This window comes from Microcebus murinus, chromosome 13, assembly GCF_040939455.1.
Source record: "Microcebus murinus isolate Inina chromosome 13, M.murinus_Inina_mat1.0, whole genome shotgun sequence".
NCBI classification, from domain to species: Eukaryota; Metazoa; Chordata; class Mammalia; order Primates; family Cheirogaleidae; genus Microcebus; species Microcebus murinus.
This window is the reverse complement of record NC_134116.1, coordinates 82353970-82371738: the sequence shown is the minus strand read 5'-3', so window position 1 is coordinate 82371738 and position 17769 is coordinate 82353970. Positions and strand designations below refer to the sequence as shown.

Here is a 17769-nt window from a genome sequence, read left to right as displayed (position 1 = left end):
CCCTCCGTGGATGCTGAGGGACAACCGCGTCTGCGGTTCCATTTCAGGGGAGTGAAAGCTGAGGCTCAGAGAGGCGGAGCAGCTTTCCCCAAAGCACAAGGCTAGTAGGAGACAGAGGCGGGATCCGAGTGCAGCTCTGTCCAGCCCCCAAGTCGGAGCTTCCCGCGGCACAGCGGGCTGCCCCTCCAGAGAGCCTGGTGCGGGGGCTCAGCAACCCCTCCAGCTTTCTGCTGACTCTGGCCACCGCAGCCCCGCACGCCCGCCTCCCTGCGTCTGGCCCAGCTCCCCGGCCCCGCGAGGCAGCACGCAGGCTCACCGGCTGCATCGGCAGTCAGCAGGCTGGGCACGGGCTCCTGGGGCGCCGCGGGGGCGGGGGCCACCTTGCCGATGCGCATCTCCACCCCGCGGGGCCCCTGCTCCGAGAGGCTGATCTCCACCCCGATGCCCAGCGTGGCGAACATCTCCTGGAAGCGCGTGACTGCCCGGCGGGCCTCGGGCAGCGCCTCAAAACGGATGCAGACAAAATGCTCGTCCTCGCGGTACGTCTGCCAGTCCGCAGGCTCCTCGGGCTCCGCGGGGCCCTCGTCGGCACTGAGGAAGAGCTCCTCGTCCGACACCTCGGCGGGGCCCTTGGCGCGGAAGAGCCGGTGCAGCCTCCGGGCGGCCCGGCGGAAGGCGTCGTCCAGCTCGCCGCCCGACGAGCTCTCGGCCTCGCTCTCCGTCCCGCTGACCACCACGCAGGCGCTGTGGGCTGCCCGGCCAAACTGGTTGCTCACCTGACAGGTGTAGCGGCCAGCGTCGGCGCGGCCCACGCCGGTGACCAGCAGAGAGCAAGTGCCGTCCCGCTGCTGGTCGATGTGGTGGTGCCGCCCGTCCCTCAGCTCCGTGCCATCCTTCAGCCAACAGGCCCGCACGTCTGCCTTGCTGGACACCACGCACTCCAGCCGCAGGGCGTCGCCCACCTGTGCCTCAGTGTCCCCGAATGTGCGGGAGAACACTGGCCCTTCCTGCTGCTTCATCTCCTTCCGGACCTTGTAGCCCTTAAAGGCAGCCTGGATCTTCACGGCCGCCTTGTCCATGGAGGGCTCACCCAGGTCCTTGGCACCCAGGTCCCCCGGCGGTGGGAACATGGCAGGCAGCCGCTCCTGCTGCTTCTGTGGCTTCGTGGAGGGGGCTGCTGGGGCCTCAACCTAGGGACACAGGGCCTGGTGTCATGGTAAGGCAGGGAAACTGAGGCCAGGAATAGGGAAAGGGGACTAGTGCAGGACACACACGGGGAGGGGCCAGCTCCAGGTCTTGCTCTAGCACATTGTTCTGCCTCCCGCCCACCGGAAACTGCACGAGGTTTGCCCGGGTGCCTGATGGCACCTGCTGCTGGCATAAAGCAAGCCCCCTCCCACAAACTGCTTTCCACAGTCACCCACACGTGGCGAATGCAGTTGTGAGGATCACCACGGAGAGGCCACTTTCGAATCAGGGAAGAGTTTTAACAGCCAGGTGGGGCAGGGTAGATGGATGGCAGATGGGTAGATAGGTACATGCATGGGTGGATGAAAGCATGGCTGAATGGGTGAGCAGGTGGACGAACGGATTAATGGTCGGGTGGATGGATGGATGAAAGCATGGCTGAATGGGTGAGCAGGTGGATGAATGGATTAATGGCTGGGTGGATGGTTGGTGAATGGATGAAAGCATGGCTGAATGGGTGAGCAGGTGGATGAATGGATTAATGGTCGGGTGGATGGATGGATGAAAGCATGGCTGAATGGGTGAGCAGGTGGATGAATGAATTAATGGCTGGGTGGATGGTTGGTGAATGGATGAAAGCATGGCTGAATGGGTGAGCAGGTGGATGAATGGATTAATGGTTGGGTGGATGGTTGGTGGATGGATGGATGGATGAAAGCATGGTTGAATGGGTGAGCAGGTGGATGAATGGATTAATGGTCGGGTGGATGGATGGATGAAAGCATGGCTGAATGGGTGAGCAGGTGGATGAATGGATTAATGGCTGGGTGGATGGTTGGTGAATGGATGAAAGCATGGCTGAATGGGTGAGCAGGTGGATGAATGGATTAATGGTTGAGTGGATGGTTGGTGGATGGATGGATGGATGGATGGATGAAAGCATGGTTGAATGGGTGAGCAGGTGGATGAATGGATTAATGGTTGGGTGGATGGTTGGTGGATCGATGGATGGATGAAAGCATGGTTGAATGGAGCAGGTGGATGAATGGATTAATGGTTGGGTGGATGGTTGGTGGATGGATGGATGGATGGATGAAAGCATGGCTGAATGGGTGAGCAGGTGGATGAATGGATTAATGGCTGGGTGGATGGTTGGTGAATGGATGAAAGCATGGCTGAATGGGTGAGCAGGTGGATGAATGGATTAATGGTTGAGTGGATGGTTGGTGAATGGATGGATGGATGAAAGCATGGTTGAATGGGTGAGCAGGAGGATGAATGGATTAATGGTTGGGTGGATGGATGGACAGATGTAGGAATAGATAGATGGTAGATAATGGATGGTTGGATGGATAGAGAGTTGAATGATAGATGGTGGATGGAGAATGGATGGTTGTACGGGTAGATGGATGGATAAACAGGGTGACAGATAAATAGAACAGGTAAACAAATACAGGAATGGATCATAAACGAACAAATGGATGGTAGATGAATGATGGGTGAATCAATAATGGGTGGAGATAGATGGGTGAATGGATGACAGATGGTTGCATGATTGTGGGTGTGATAAACAGGTAAACAGGCATGGGAAGAGTAGATGGATGGTACATGGGTGGCTGCACGAAAGCACAGTGCATAAATGATGGATGGATGCATGAATGGATAGATGGTGGATAGATGACGGGTGGATAAATATCAGATGGGTGGATAGATGGATGGATGGATAAATGTCAGATGGGTAGATAGACGAATAGATGGAAGGAAGGATGGATGCATGGATGGATAGATGGAAAGAAGAAAATGCATATATGAAAAATGGATGATAGAATAGTAGACAGATGAATAGATAGAAGGAAAGAAAGCTGGATGTATACAAGGATGGATGGATGGTGAATGAATGAGAGATGAAAGGAAGTATGGATGGACTGATGAATGGATGTGTGGACAGAGGATGAATAAATAGGTGAAAGAAAAGAAGGATTAATGGATGGAAGAAGAAAGAATGGCTGCATGGTAGGAGGAATAGTGGATGAAGGGAAGGAAGAATGGATCGATGGATGGATAGAAAGATGGATGTATGCACGGAAGGAAGAACAGAAAGGAAAGAAGGATGAAAGAATGGATATATGGATGGATAGGTGGATGGAAGGAAGGATGGATGGATGGATGGATGAAGGGATGAAAATAAGGATGGATGATAGAAGAGGGAAGGAAGAATGAATGTAGGCATGGATGGAAGAAAGGAAAGAAGGATGTGTCAATGGAAGGAAGGAAGAATGAATGGATGGATGGAAAGAAAGATGTGTGGAAGGATGGATGGATGGACACATGGGTGAGAAGAAGATGAATGGAAGAAGCAAGGAAGGAAGAACGGATGTATGCGTGGATGGAAAGATGCATGGATGAATGGAAGGAAGGAAGGATGGTTAGATGGACAGTGAAGGTCTCGGACTTCTCCTTGCAGACCAAGTGGGGGCTCACCTTGCTGGCCAGCGGTGAGGTGCCGGGCTTCCCAGCCTTCTTGAGGTAGCCAACCAGGGAAGGGGTCCCTGCCCGGGACTCATCGTCAGAGCTGGTGTGCGAGAGGTCAGCCTCTCCGGTGCGCGCCAGCTCGTCGGCTGTGGAGTAGTCCTCGGAGAGGTCGGGGGCTGCCTCCTCCACCTCCTGCCGCGGGCGGGGCGAGCGGCCGTCCTCCTCGGGCAGCTCGCTGATGGAGTCCAGTGTGGGCTCGCGGCTCATGCGGCGCTTCCGGGCCAGGGCCTCCCACAGCAGGTGCAGATCGCCCTCCTGGGCAGCCTCGGGGGGCAGGCTGGGCTGCGGCGGGGCCTCATCCCCGGACGCGGGGTTCAGCACCACTGGGGGCGGGGGGCAGGAGACTGGTCGGCTGGCCAGGACAGAGCCACCACACCAGGCCCACCTGGCTGCAGACTGGTACATGGACCAGGCTGTGGCCTCCCTGGACCTCTGCTCCCCGCCTGGCACTAGGTACTTCCGACAGCACAGTCTCTGCAAGTCGTAGAGGCTCTGAGCCTCAGCCCCGCCACACGAAGCGGGGTCTCAGTCTACCTCCCGTACAGGGCACGCTAGGACTCCGCAAAGTCAAACTGGTCTTACTTGAGCCCTCCCTGGCCCTGCTGCTGGGCGGGAGACCCAGACCCACAAGGGACCAGCCACCGCCCAGGAAGCACCCACACCAGGCTCAGAGTGCAGGGCAGAGAGAGCATGGGGAGGGACTAAGCACTGGGGGCGGGAGGGGCCAGACCCAGAGTCCAAGGGCACAGTGCACATGGGGACGAGAAGGGGGAACTGTGGGCTGCGTCCGCTAGGACCCCATTGGGGAAGGGGGAGGCCAGCCTAAGTCACCGAGGCCCAGCAACATGGGGCCCCCCGCTTCTCCTCACACTTGTCTCCTGAGGCCTGACACAGGCCCCCCAGGAGGACCCTCCCCCCACCCCTGGGAGAGCTGAGGAGGAAGGCTGGGCCACACCCCCACACCCCAGACCTGAGAAGGTGAGGACATACCCTGGAACGTGGCAGCCGGGGTGCAGGCAGGACCCTGGGTGGGGACGCAGCGGTACTCGCCCTGGTCTTCCGCCGTGAAGCCCCTGATCACCAGCATCTGCCGCTGTCCCCGGGAGACCACCTCGAAGCGCCCGCCTGGCTGGATGCGCTCCGTGCCCCTGTGCCAGACCACCTCGCCGGCCTCGGCTGCCACCTCTAGCTCCAGGCACACGTACTCGCCGTCCGCTGCCTGCCGCGTCTCCGGGGCCGCGGGCACAGGCGGCACGGGCGTCAGCGGCTCTGGGGGGGATAGTGTCCACGGTCGGCAAAGACGCACCCCAGGGTCCAGCCCACCCCCTCCCCAGACTCCCTCTGGCCTCCAGCTCAGGGCCGCTGCAAACGCCCCAGGCCTGGGGTGGTCACTCACCGAGCCGGACCGTCTGGGGCAGGTACACCGGCTCCCCGGCGCCCGCTGGGCCCACAGCGGCCACACGGAAGCGGTAGGACCCCCCAGGGGCCAGGCCGTCCACCGCGCACTCGGGCCCAGGCACCAGTTCGTGGCACAGCCGCCACTGGCCCGTGGCCCCCTCCTTCACCTCCACACGGTAGCCGCAGAGACCAGCACCTCCGTCACTCGTGGGAGCCACCCACGACAGCGTCACAGAGTGGCTGCTGCGGCCCACCACCTCAGCGTCCTCTGGGGGGTCAGGGAGGCCTGCAGGGCAGAGGCGCTGCTCAGCCCGCAGCTCCCTGGCGGCACCCGCTGGTGCCTGCACCCCCCCCCCCGTAGCCCCAGGGTCTGACGCAGGAGGTAGAGTAAGCATGGGTGGGGTCCTCCTCCCTAGACCCTTGTGCCCCGGGGCCCAGCCTGTTTCAGGGATCCAGGGACATTGCCAAAATCCCCGAGGCTGGGGCACTTGGGTCGTGCAGGGAGACTGTGCCCAGAGCCTATGCAGCAAGGGATAGCATGGAGCAACCACAGCAGTCTCCGGGGCTACACCCCTCCTTCCTCCTGTGCCCCCAGGCTGGGCGCAGATCTGCACAGAGCAGAGAGGAGGGAGCCCCAGGCCTGCCGGTTCACAAAGGAACACACCTGGCCAGCGCGGCCCTCCCAGACGGGGCCCTCGGGCAGAGCCAAGCCCCAAGTTCTCCAGCCGGGCAGATTCGCACCGGACCTAGCCCTGGACAGTCACCCAGACACCCAGGAGCTCTGCAGGCGGGGTCCTGCCCCAGACCCCACCTGCAGGGCAAGGACTTCGCCCACCACGCACCCAGCACGGTGAGCCGCGCGGAGGCCAGGGCGTCGCGGCAGGCAAAGGTGACCTCCCCCGCGTGGTGCGGCCGGGCTCTGCGCAGCAGCAGGGCGTGGTCGCTGCCGTCCGCGGTGACTGTCAAGTCGGCGTCGTCCGGCTGCACCGCGGCCCCGTTGATGTACCAGCACGCGTCGCCCACGGGCACCGCCTCGCTGAGCGTGCAGCTGAAGCTGGCCTGCGCCCCGGTGAGTACCGCTGCGTCCCGCGGGGCCTCCAGGACCTGCAGGCGCCAGCCTAGGGGTTGGGGTGGAGGGAGTGAGTGCTGCAGGGGCTTGGGAGGGGCTCCAGAGGAGGGACTCAAGACCCCACCGCCCTCCCCTCAACCATGGTCGAGCAGGAGACACCCCCCTCCAGGCCTCGCAGAGCCCGGGTGGGCGTGGCCTCGGAGACCGCCCCCTCCCCGCCCTCCGCTCACGGAGCAGCGAGCGCCCAGCTTCCTGCGGGAGGCGGTCTTGGAGACCACGCCCCCACCCCTCCAGGCGCCGCAGAGCCTCTGGTGGGAGGGGTCTGGAGACCCCGACCCAACCTGGTGCTGTCCCCTCCTCCGCACCCCCGCAGCGCAAGGGGCTCAGACAGAGACCTCCGCCCACTCTGCAGCCCCCAAGCCCCGCACCCACTGAGGCCAGCCCAGCCTCCTGCGGGAGGGGTCCCAGTGCCTCCCCCGCACCGGCCCCGCGCGGTCACCTCTGACCGTGAGGAAGGCAGACGTCACCATGTCCCCGGCCAGGAAGGTCACCCGGCAGCTGTCCTGCGGCCGCAGGTTTTTGAGCAGGAGCAGGTGCCGCAGGCCGTTCTCGAAGTAGACCACCTCGGCGTTCTCAGAGGTGCGCACCGGCTCGTCGTCCAGCAGCCAGGTGTGGGCGGCCACCTCCGGCTGAGACAGCTGGCACTCGAACAGCGCCTCGCCGCCCTCGGGCGCCTCCACGTTCTCCAGCCCGCGCACCACTGTGTTCTTGGCTGCGGGGAGAGGGAGGCTCAGGGCGCGCCGGCGCCTCCAGGCCTCCCCCACACCCACCCAAACACTGTCCCTTGGAAGAGTCCGAACACTACAAAAGGCCAAACGGAACGCCCTTCCCCAGCGACCTTCAGGAGGGCAGCACCCAGCACCCACGCGGAGCCGCCCTGAGCGCCTCCTTGGTCGCCCCGCGCACCCTGCCCAGCCCACGCTGGCACCTCCCGCCAGCACCAGGCTCCTGACCTCGCAGGCCAGAAACCCGGCAGACCAGACACTGGGCACCGCACAACCGGGCTCAAACCCGGCCGCGAGGCTCGCAGCTGGGCTGTGCACGCTGCCCCGCCTCAGCTGCGGCGTCTGGAAGCCCGCGCCCCACCAACAGCACTGCCCGGCCACCGCTGCCTCCTGCAATGCCCCCTCACACTCTCGCTGACGGGAGGCCGCCCCCCCCAATCCACCGTCCCCCCTAATTCCGTGCATTTCACAGAGACCAGGCCAATAACTGGCCACGCACTTCTCAGGAAGCCACGCGCTCAGCGACTGGACACGCCCTGCCTGGCTACGGCCTGTTCCTGGCACGGCGAGCTTGCCACCCAGGGCCTGTTTCCTCCCCCAGTGGCCGCCTGCCCCACTGCCCCGGCTGCCGCCACCTGCCGTTCCGCCATCATTGCACAGACACAGTCTTGCCAAAGCTGCCAAAGCCACGCCGGCCGGGCTGTGCGCCAGGCGGCCTCACCTCGCACTTGCAGCAGGGCCACCACGCGTGTGCCCGCAGCCTCGCAAGAATAGATGCCACTGTCACAGGGCAAGGCCGGCCTGAAGATCAGCCTGGCCACGTTCCAGTCCTGCTCTATGACGACGCGGCGCCCGTCCGCGCACACCTCGCGCGCGTCCATCTTCCATGTCGCCCGCACCGGCAGCGAGTACTGGCAGAGGAGCTCGGCCGAGCCGCCCTCCTCCACGGCCAGGTCCCGCATGGCACTGACCACCTCCACCACGGGATCTGTCAGCCAACACGCCGGACACACGTCAGCCCCCAGAGGCAGGGCCAACTGGGCCCTCCCGCCCGCCCGCACCTGCACCCGCACCCATGGCATCAGCAGCTTCAGCAGCGGCAGCAAGCGCAGAGCTGCGGTGCACAACGGCTGAGCAGTGCCCGCGGGCAACGGCCCAGGAAGGGGCACCCACCACGGCAGCCGGGGCCGTCCCTGCCGGACACACCTCGCCCCACCCGTGGCAGACAGCACTGTCCAGGTGGGCCCTCGTGGCCCCCTCTGCCCCACCTCCCTCCGACCCAGGGTACACTGCCCCAGCAGGGACACCCCCAGCAAGGTCTCCCCACGAAGGCCCCAGGCCCTGGCTCGGGACCCAGAACCTCAGCCCAACTCGCCCCTCTCCAGGGACTTTGCCGCCCACCTTCGGCCCCCATCCCATCTCCACCTGTCGAAATCCTACGCAACACATGGTTGTTTGCCCAGAACTCGGGTAAACCTTCCATGTTTTCTATGACAGCACAAGCCACCGGGAGGGGCTTCCTGTGTGGCCAGCTCTTTCCCAGAAGGGCACAAGCCGGCACGGAGCCCACAGCGGGGAAGCAGAGCAAGCAGCGACAGGCCGGGCAGGGGCTGCTCCTGCCTCCACAGGGCACTGGGCTTCGTGGCTGGGCACATGTGGCCAGCAAGGCGGTGGCCAGGTGGGCATGGGGTTGGTCTCCAGCCAGACTGCTCCCCAAGCCCAGACTTCTCATTCAGGAAGCAGGACAAGGGCCACCACCCCCCGTGCCCACCTGGGCCGCCCTGGGCAGCCAGTATGCATGGAGGGGTGACCGGCCCATGGCCCTGGAGGCCAGTCCCGGGCACCTGTGCCAGACGGGAGCCCGCGGGAAGCATATGTGAAAAGCAGAGGCAGAAGTGCCAGCATGGGAGGTCCCGCCGGCCAATACCTTTGACCAACAGCTTGGCCGTGGAGACCAGGGGCCCCGCACGGAAGGTGATGGTGCCCGAGTCTGCCACCCCCAGGCCTGAGAGCGTGAGGGAGTGAACGGTCCCGCTGCGCACAGCAATGGCGCTCTCGGGGCTGTCCTGCAGCAGGGTCCCGTCCAGCCACCAGCGAGCCTCCGGCCCACCCGCTCGAGACACCTCGCAGGAGAATGTGGCCACCTCCCCCGCGAAGACGTCCACGTTCTGCAAGCCACGCACCAGGCACAGCGCTGCCTCTGCACGACAGGGCGAGAAGGAGGGCCCGGCCGGGCGCCCGGGTCACAGGACTGGGCCACTCCAGTCCCACTGATGTGGGGCTCACTGATGTGGGGTGTGGCACCATCATGGAGTTGGCCTTTGTCCCTGGCTGCGGGCACGCAGCTCCTAAAACCCTCTGGATTTCCCCGAGAGAGTTGGATCTCCTGTTATGCAGAATGAGCCCCTTTGACCTCACCTGAGTTTATGCTATGAGGTGACTCTGCGGGGCTTCTACATTGGCCACCGGAAAGACAGAAAGTTTAGAGGCCTGAAAATCTCCACCCTACCCCCCAACCTCCAGGAAACGGAGAGGGACCAGAGGTTAACTGTGCTCTACACAAACCCCTTGGGAGGCTGGACGAGGTCCCAGGCTGCGCACACAGAGGGGCGGGAGGACGGCCCACCCCCGGGAGGGTGTGGAGGGCTGAGCCCACTGCCCCAGTCCCTCGCCCCGAAACTCTCTGCCATCGGCCGTTCCTAAGTTGTGTCCTTTATAATGACTTGCTGCACGCAGGTGCTTCTCTGAGTTCTGTGAGCCGTCCTAGCAAATCAATCAGACTCAAGGAGAGGGTAGCGGGACCCCTGATTTACTAGCAAGTCAATCACACTAGAGGAAGGAGCAGTGGGACCCCCAGTTTATAGCTACTCAGGCAGCAGTGTGGGTGGCCTGGGGCTTCCGCTTGGCGTCTGCAGTGGGGGCGGTCTCGGGGGGCTGGCTGGGTTGGTAGCCTGTGGGATCTGACTCTAACTCCAGGTAGAGGTGTCAGAATTAAACTGAGTTGTGGGCGCCCAGCTGCAGTCTACAGAACGCTTAGGAAAACCTGGCGCACATCTGGTCGCGGGAGTGTCCGGTGCTGTTACAGCTCAGTAGGAGGGAAACGGTGCATGTGCTGTTCTCTAGACCTGGTGTCCGAAGAGGGCCTGCTAGACTAGCTCTGAGGCTAGTCACCGGGGCCACCTGGACCGGCAGGGTGGCCTAGGGTTGGGGTCTAGAAATCCCACCCTGATCACAGCAGGAGACTCAAACCAACCCACAGTGAGCCCACAGAGTGGCTCGGCCCCAGGCATAGCCCACACCCCTTCAGGACCCGCCTGGCTTTACCCACAGGAAGCTGAAGACCTGCTCGTTCCTTCTCCGAAGGCGGAATGGACGGCCCCAATCTCCGTGCCTGGGGCTCTTTCTGGCATTGGAGCCTTATCTGACCCAGCGTGGGGGGCAGGGAAGGAGAGGCCACAGGGCCTGCCACTCTGGGAGGGTGGGATGGGAGCCCTCCGTCCCTGGGGGTGTGGAAGCTTACGCTTCTCCCCTCTCGAGAGAGCACTTTGTCTAGATGTGCTCTGCGGTCCCCTTGGCTCTAGGCCACCAGGGCCCAAATACCAAGTGGCAGCTGCTCCCTGCCGGCCTCACACAGCAGGGCCTGAGCCCAGGCGGCCCCCGGACACCGGTGCAGCTGCTGCCTGCCCTGTGCCCCCTCCAGTCCCCCTCTATCCCACCCATCTCTCGGTGGGACCCCCAGGCCACTGCTGCTCACAGACCTGTGGAGAGAGGAGGACAGAGCCAAAGGCTTCTTCCACCACCGGCCGCCCTGCACCCTGCTTGCCTCTGAGCGCGTCCCCACGCCAGCCCGGGAGCCTCCGCATGAAGACAGACAAACCGCCCACAGCTGGCAAAGCCTGGACGCCGTTACCCCGTGGGGACGAGGGTGAGAGGTGGGCAGGAGGGGAGCCAGATGCCAGCCACACACCAGGGCAAGGCGGCCCTGCGCCCCCCCCCAGGCTGTCCGCTGGAAGGCAGCCTCTCCACTCCGGCTCAGGCGCCCCGCCCCCACCCAGCACCAGCCCCCACTCTGCCCCGGCTATCTTTAGCAAGGCCACGTCTGACTGCCACCTCGTCCTGCCCCACCGCCTCTTCACTCTCGTCTCTAACACGCTCCCACGCTCGCCCATCACACCCCCGGCCTGGCGCCCATCCACACGGCCGTGCCGGGGTCTGCCCCCGAGGCCACAGCCAGGCATCCAACGTGAGCCGGCTCACCCAGGCTGGGAACCTCGCCAGAGGGGGGCTGAGGCCAGCCCAGTTCCACGCTGCCCCTGCACAGCTGCCCACCCTAGTGACCACACCAGGCCCTTCCTGCCCTGACCCTGCTCAGGACACCTGGAAACTCTCCCTCCCTCTTCGTCACTCAACTCAAGGGCACTGGCATCTGGAAACATCCCAGCTCCACAGGCCACAGAACTGACTTCATCCATCTACCCCCGGAGACTTGAGGGTAGGGGTGGCCCCTGGGATGCAGGACACACTCTCTCCATGTGCAACTCCCCAGCTGAGTGGGGGCTCCCTGAGGGCACACTGCGGCTGGACCATCTTGAGGTCCAGGACTTGGCAAAAGGTAGGGGCTGTGTTCAATGTTGAATAGATAGCAGATGAAGAGTGGATGGAGGGTGGATGAATAGATTGTGGATGGTAAATAGATGAATGGATGGGTGGATGGATAATCAATGGCAGATGAATGGTGGGTGGATGGAAACGTGGATGGATTAATGGATGGATGGTGGATGGTGACTAGATGAATGGATGGGTGGTGGAAGGGTAGATGGATGGATGGATGGTATACAGGTGAATGAATGGATGGTGAACAGATGGATGGAAGGTGACGGATAGATGGATAGGTAAAAAGGCGGATAGGTGGATGGTGTACAATATGGATGGATGGATGGGTGGATAGATGGCTGGTGGACAGGTGAATGAGTGGATGGGTGGAAGCGTGGATGGATGGTGAACAGGTGAATGGATGAATAGGTGGATAGATGGTGAATGGATGAGTAGATGAGTGAATGGGTGGATGGGCAAATAGGTGGATGGACAGATTGCAGATGGATCAATGTGTGGGTAGATAATGGATGGACAGGTGGATAGACAGTAAATGGACAGATGATGGATGAATACATACATGATGGATACATGAATGGAGAGTGGGTGGATGGATCATGGGTGTGTGAGTGAATAGATGGATAAATGAATGGATGATGGGTGGATGGGGGCACCAGTTTGAGCCCTAGGAGCAGACAGCAGGAGAGGAGCACTCAGGCAGAGACGACCAGCTCCAGGGGCAAAGTATGACCCAAACTGACGGTTCCTGAAATCCTGTTTGTGCGCTTGCCCAAGTCTGCACATGTATCACAGGCATGCTTTTGCTCCTACACTTTTGAGCCTGTCGGGGGGGCTGATAGCATGTGAACACGGATGTGTGTGCACGTGTGTGCATCTGTGTCATGGGGGAGGCGTTTGGAAGGCAGAAGTCGGAAGACCCATGGCTGCTGGGCTCCCCATCTCCCTCCCCTGATCGAATCCTGGACAGGGCCCCCCCCAAGCCCTTGGAACTTCTCAAGGTGATCGTCACCAGCCCACCTAAGTGCCCTCTCCAGTCCATGGCTTTAGTGGCCAGGGGTTGGAAAACTGCCAGCCCCAGACACGGTCACTGCTGGAGTCCTGGGTTCTGCCCCCACCAGCTGCCATGGGTGAGAGGCTGTGGTGCCCAGGAGGCAAGGGCCTCCCCGGGCAGAGTGGCTAGGCACGGGAGAGGCTGCCCACCTGTGACCTTCAGCTGGGCCTCAGAGCTACACGAGCCCACTTGGAAACTGATGGTTCCAGCATCCTCGAGGGTGACCTGCAGGAGTACGGAGAGACATGCTTGGCCCTGGCAGACCCATCCTCACTGAGCAGGGGCCACCCATCTGGCAAGCCCCCAGCAAGAGGGGCTTATCACCTCCCCAACCCAATCCCCTTGGAAGACCTTCCCGAATGGAGCTGGTGCCAGGTGGAGGCAGGTCCCAGGAGCCCCACCTTGTGCAGGGTGAGCGAGTAGAGGTTGTCTGGCTCCACCGTGATGTCGTTCATCTCATTGGCCTGCAAGGGTACCCCGCCCAAGGCCCAGCGGGGCTCCTGGCCGGAGGCCCTGGACAGCCGGCACCAGAAGCGGGCGTCCTGGCCCTCACTGAGCTGCACGTCCCGCAGGGGCTCCAGGATGGTCACCTCGGGGGCTGGACACAGGAGGCACGGGCATCAGCCTCGGTGTCTGGGATGCCCCCTCAATCGGCAGAGCCTCCATGTCCCCGGGGTCCACCCCCAAGGACCCCCACCCCCATTCCCAAAGATAAGCACATGGGGGCCTGTTTTCAGCTCCCAACTCCAGCTCCTGGTAGAGCCTGCAGTGTGGACTCTGATGGCTGGTGGGTGAGTGAATGGAAAGATGATGCATGGATGGATGGATGGATAGGTGGATGGATAGTGAATGGATGGATGGTAGAGGGAGGATGAATGGTAGATAAATGGGTGAGCTGTGGGTGGATCACTGGATCAATGGATGGATGGATGGTGGATGGGAGGATGAATGAATGGTAGATAAATGGGTGAGCTGTGGGTGAATAACTGGATCAATGGATGGATGGATGGTGGATGGGAAGATGAATGAATGGTAGATAAATGGGTGAGCTGTGGGTGGATCACTGGATCAATGGATGGATGGATGGTGGATGGGAGGATGAATGAATGGTAGATAAATGGGTGAGCTGTGGGTGAATAACTGGATCAATGGATGGATGGATGGTGGATGGGAAGATGAATGAATGGTAGATAAATGGGTGAGCTGTGGGTGGATCACTGGATCAATGGATGGATGGATGGTGGATGGGAGGATGAATGAATGGTAGATAAATGGATGAGCTATAGGTGGATCACTGGATCAGTGGAAGGATGGATGGGGGATGGGAGGATGGATAAATGGATGAACAAATGGATGGATGATGTGTGGCTGGGGCCAATTTCAGAGCTAGTGGAATAGCAGAGATGGAGGTGGCGCAGATGTCTGAGGGCTGGGGGTGGGCCACAGTTTGCAGGGGCCCCTTCACCAGGGCCAGGCTATGGGGGCCTAAGCTCTAATACCATAGGAGCCTCTGAGAAGCCCACCACCACCTGCCCCACCAGCCTGACTCAGCCCAACCTCCCCTGACCTCCTGGGGACACCCTGAAACCATCAGCTCACAGGTCCACCTCCCTGCCAGGTCTCCGCCCCCAAAGGCCAGGACTCTAGCCGTCTGTCTCCATCCCCCTAGCCGTGCCTGGGCCTGGACATCTCACCCCATGCAATCTGGGAGGGCCCGCCTGCCACGTGCCCAGAGCGGCTACCTCTGACGGTGAGCTGGGCAGAGGACGTGTGGCTGCCGACGTGGAAGGAGATGGTGCCGGCATCCTCAGGGGTCACCCCCTTCAGCCAGAGCGTGTGGATTCGGCCATCCTGCACGGCCACCTCTGTCACCTCGTTGCTCTGCAGCGGCAGGCCCTGGAGTCGCCACTGCACGTCCGTGGCCCCGGCCCGTGACACCTCACAGCTGAACTTCACGTCCTTGTCCACCTGCACCTCCTCGTCGACCAGACCCCGAACGATGGTCACCTCAGGCTCTGAGGAGCAGGGCGAGGGGGGCCCCTTCACCAGCTAGGTCAAAGCGCCCAGGCCCCCTCCTCCAGGTAGCCTCCCTGGCCACCTTCACAGCCTCTGCCACAGCCTGTCTGCACCATACAGCATTTGTCCCCCCACTTGCTCCCAAGCACAGCCCCCGCGGTGACACTGAGCTCCTTGGGGGCAGACCTGGCTGCGGCACCAGTCTCCCAGCTCCCCAAGTCCTCCCTGAGGACCCTGCACCACGTGGCACAGGAATGAGGAGGAAGAGCTTGAAAGGGGGGGGGTACAGGATGTGGGTGTGGCAGGGAAGGGCTCACCTTTGACCCTGAGGGAGGCCACGGTTTTCTGGCCACCCACCACGCAGGCGTACTCGCCAGTGTCCTTGGCCTCCAGCCCGTGGACCAGCAGCTCACACGTGGTCCCCTGGCTCCGCATCTCATACTTGGGGCCCGAGTGCAGCTCCACGCCCTCCTTCAGCCACTGCACTGGGGCCGCCAGCTCCGCCTGGCCAAGCTGACAGCACAGCCGCGCCACGCCGCCTGCCTCCTGCTCCACGGGCTGCAGCCCCGCCTTGAACTGGGGCCTGGAGGCTGCGGGGACCCAGGAAGGGACACTGAGAGCCTCGCGCTTGCCTCTGGGCCAGCCCCTCCCCACCGGGCCACTGCCCAGGGTCGGGAGAGCAGGGCCCGCAGCCGCTCACCGTGGACGGACAGGGTGGCCGTGCTCTGCGCGAGGCCCGTGTCGCAGGTGTACTCTCCCGCGTCCTCTGGCTCCGCGCCGCGCACCAGCAGCTCGGCCACCGCGCCCTCCTGCACCATCTGGTACTTGGCGCAGGGGAAGAGCTGCAGGGAGCCCTTGCGCCACTCCACGCCCGCGCCGGGCCGACTCAGCTCGCAGCGCAGGCGCGCGGTGCCGCCCTCCGCCACCTCCTGCGCCTCCAGCTCGCGGAGGAAGCGCACGGGTTCGGCTGTGGGCAGAGGGCGGCGTGAGGGCGGTGGGGGGGACGCGGGGGGGGGGGGGCTCCAGGGCGCAGGGGGCGGCGTGGCGTGGCGGGGTGAGGCGGGCCGGGGCAATTTTACTGGCGCAGCTAGGGAGATGAAGCGTCAGGAAGGGGGGACCGCCGGGGTCTGGGGCGCCGCTACGGGGGGGGGGGGGGCAGTTACGCCAGGCTGGGGCCGCCCCACAAGGGCGCAAGTGCGGGATGACGACAGGGCCCGGAGCAAACACAGGTCTCAGACACCTGAACGTGCAACTTGGCGCAGTCGGAACCTGCCCATGGGGACCTCCCTCCACACGCTGCTCCAGGGTCAGCCCAGAGCGCCCGTCCCCTCCCCGCCGCCCCGCACCCCGGGGCCTGCGTCTGAAGGGGCCAGCCCAGCCTGGGACCCACCCGTGACGGTGAGCGTGGCGCTGGTGGCCTGGGAGCCGCAGGTGCAGGTGTACTCGCCCGCGTCCTCACGCCGCACGTCCCGCAGCAGCAGCGCCGCGGTGCAGCCGCGCAGCCGCAGCTCCCTGCGCGCGTCCGCCGCCAGTTCCAGGCCGCCCTTGCTCCAGACCACGGCGGCCGGCGCCGACAACTCGCAGCGCAGGCAGGCGGCGGAGCCCTCCTCGGCCTGCAGGCTCTGCAGGGGCTCCCGGAACAGCACCTGGGGGGCTGCAGGCAGGCAGGCAGGGTCGGTGGGAGCCACACAGGGCACCACTCCGCCCCACGCCGCGTCCCCGTCTCCCCAGGGCAGGTCCCCTCTGTGCCCCCTGTGCCCAACATGGCAGGGCTGCGTCACCCCCAGGCCCCGGGCCAGGACCATGTCCCCTCAGACCCTGAGCTGTGGCGGGCTCTGTCTGCCCCACCAGGCCACATTGGCGGTCGGGGCCAGGGTCTGTGGGACCCGCCTCACCTCCCCGAGACACCAACGTGAGAATCTCCAGCTAAGAGACCTCCAGTCTCAAACAAGGATGGCAGAAAGCTGAGTGGACTGGGTGGCGATGGGAGACAGGGGGGAATCCGGTCCCTACCATAGTGACCAGTGGCATGAGGCCATTTGGAGGGAGATCAGGGCAAACACCAGGGTGCTGTGACTCGAGAGGAGACAGGACAGGGGAAAACAGTGAGGGCCGAGGGGGAAATGAGTGGCCACAGGAGCGGCAGCATGTGGCCCCGGGGCTGGACACACAGTAAGGGCAGACACCCACATGAGTCCACAAGGCCGCATGTGGTCTTTACCCCTAACGGTGAGTGTGGCTGAGGTCCGCTCCTCCCCGCACACGCACGAGTACTCCCCAGCATCTGCCACGGCCAGGCCACGGATCTGCAGCTCACACTGCGTCCCATCCCGCCTCACGCTGTATCTGTCCCCATCTCTGAGGGTCTCGGGCCCCTTCCTCCACTCCACAGGGGCCGCCTTGCTCAGCTCACACCGCAGGGTGACTGTGGCCCCTTCCGTGGCCTCCTGGTTTTTCGCATCTTCTATGAACCTGGCGGGCAGGGCTGTGGAGGACCAAGCGGTCACTGTGGGCATCAGACTGGAGGACTCTGTGTACAGGACACGGACACCCACACGCAGCCACACAAACTGCCACAGGTGCACAGTGTGAGCGAGCGAGTGAGTGAAGGTACAGACGGTGAGAAAGCAGGTGGCCCAGGTGAACAGAGAACACGGGGCGGATGTGAACGTGAAGAGAGGTGACAAGGAGATGGGGAGGTGGGAGACGCCCAGAGGACCCCAGTTAGAGGACCGACGACCCTGGTTGCCACAGGAGTTATGCCACATTTGGAGGCAGAAGTTGGGGACGGGGAGACGATGTGTGGACACCAAGCCACAAGTCAACATGGTCAAATGTGGCCTTTACCCTTCACAGTGAGCCTGGCCAAGGTCCGCTCCTCGCCGCACACGCACGAGTACTCCCCGGCATCTGCCACGGCCAGGCCACGGATCTGCAGCTCACACGTGGCCCCGTCCTGCCTCAGGCTGTATCTGTCCCCATCTCTGAGGGTCTCGGGCCCCTTCCTCCACTCCACGGGGGCCGCCTTGCTCAGCTCACACCGCAGAGTGGCCATGGCCCCTTCTGTGGCCTCTTCGTTCCTTAGACCCTCTGTGAACTTGGCGGGCAGGGCTGGG

At 63.0% G+C, this 17769-nt stretch overlaps 1 protein-coding gene across 1 annotated transcript in view; it reads right to left on the bottom strand.

Annotated features, from left to right (window-relative positions):
- OBSCN (obscurin, cytoskeletal calmodulin and titin-interacting RhoGEF) overlaps positions 1 to 17769 on the bottom strand; it is a 116762-nt gene that overhangs the window by 29767 nt on the left and 69226 nt on the right. Inside the window, exons 46-59 of the mRNA XM_076009578.1 lie at positions 17501 to 17764; positions 16875 to 17138; positions 16044 to 16307; positions 15354 to 15620; positions 14971 to 15243; positions 14380 to 14652; positions 13039 to 13235; positions 12787 to 12862; positions 6687 to 6959; positions 5961 to 6236; positions 5117 to 5404; positions 4711 to 4989; positions 3670 to 4043; positions 317 to 1190 (exon numbers count right to left, since the gene is read on the bottom strand). Coding sequence (XP_075865693.1) covers positions 317 to 1190; positions 3670 to 4043; positions 4711 to 4989; positions 5117 to 5404; positions 5961 to 6236; positions 6687 to 6959; positions 12787 to 12862; positions 13039 to 13235; positions 14380 to 14652; positions 14971 to 15243; positions 15354 to 15620; positions 16044 to 16307; positions 16875 to 17138; positions 17501 to 17764 — 4242 coding nt within the window. The remainder of the gene's footprint in view (positions 1 to 316; positions 1191 to 3669; positions 4044 to 4710; positions 4990 to 5116; positions 5405 to 5960; positions 6237 to 6686; positions 6960 to 12786; positions 12863 to 13038; positions 13236 to 14379; positions 14653 to 14970; positions 15244 to 15353; positions 15621 to 16043; positions 16308 to 16874; positions 17139 to 17500; positions 17765 to 17769) is intronic.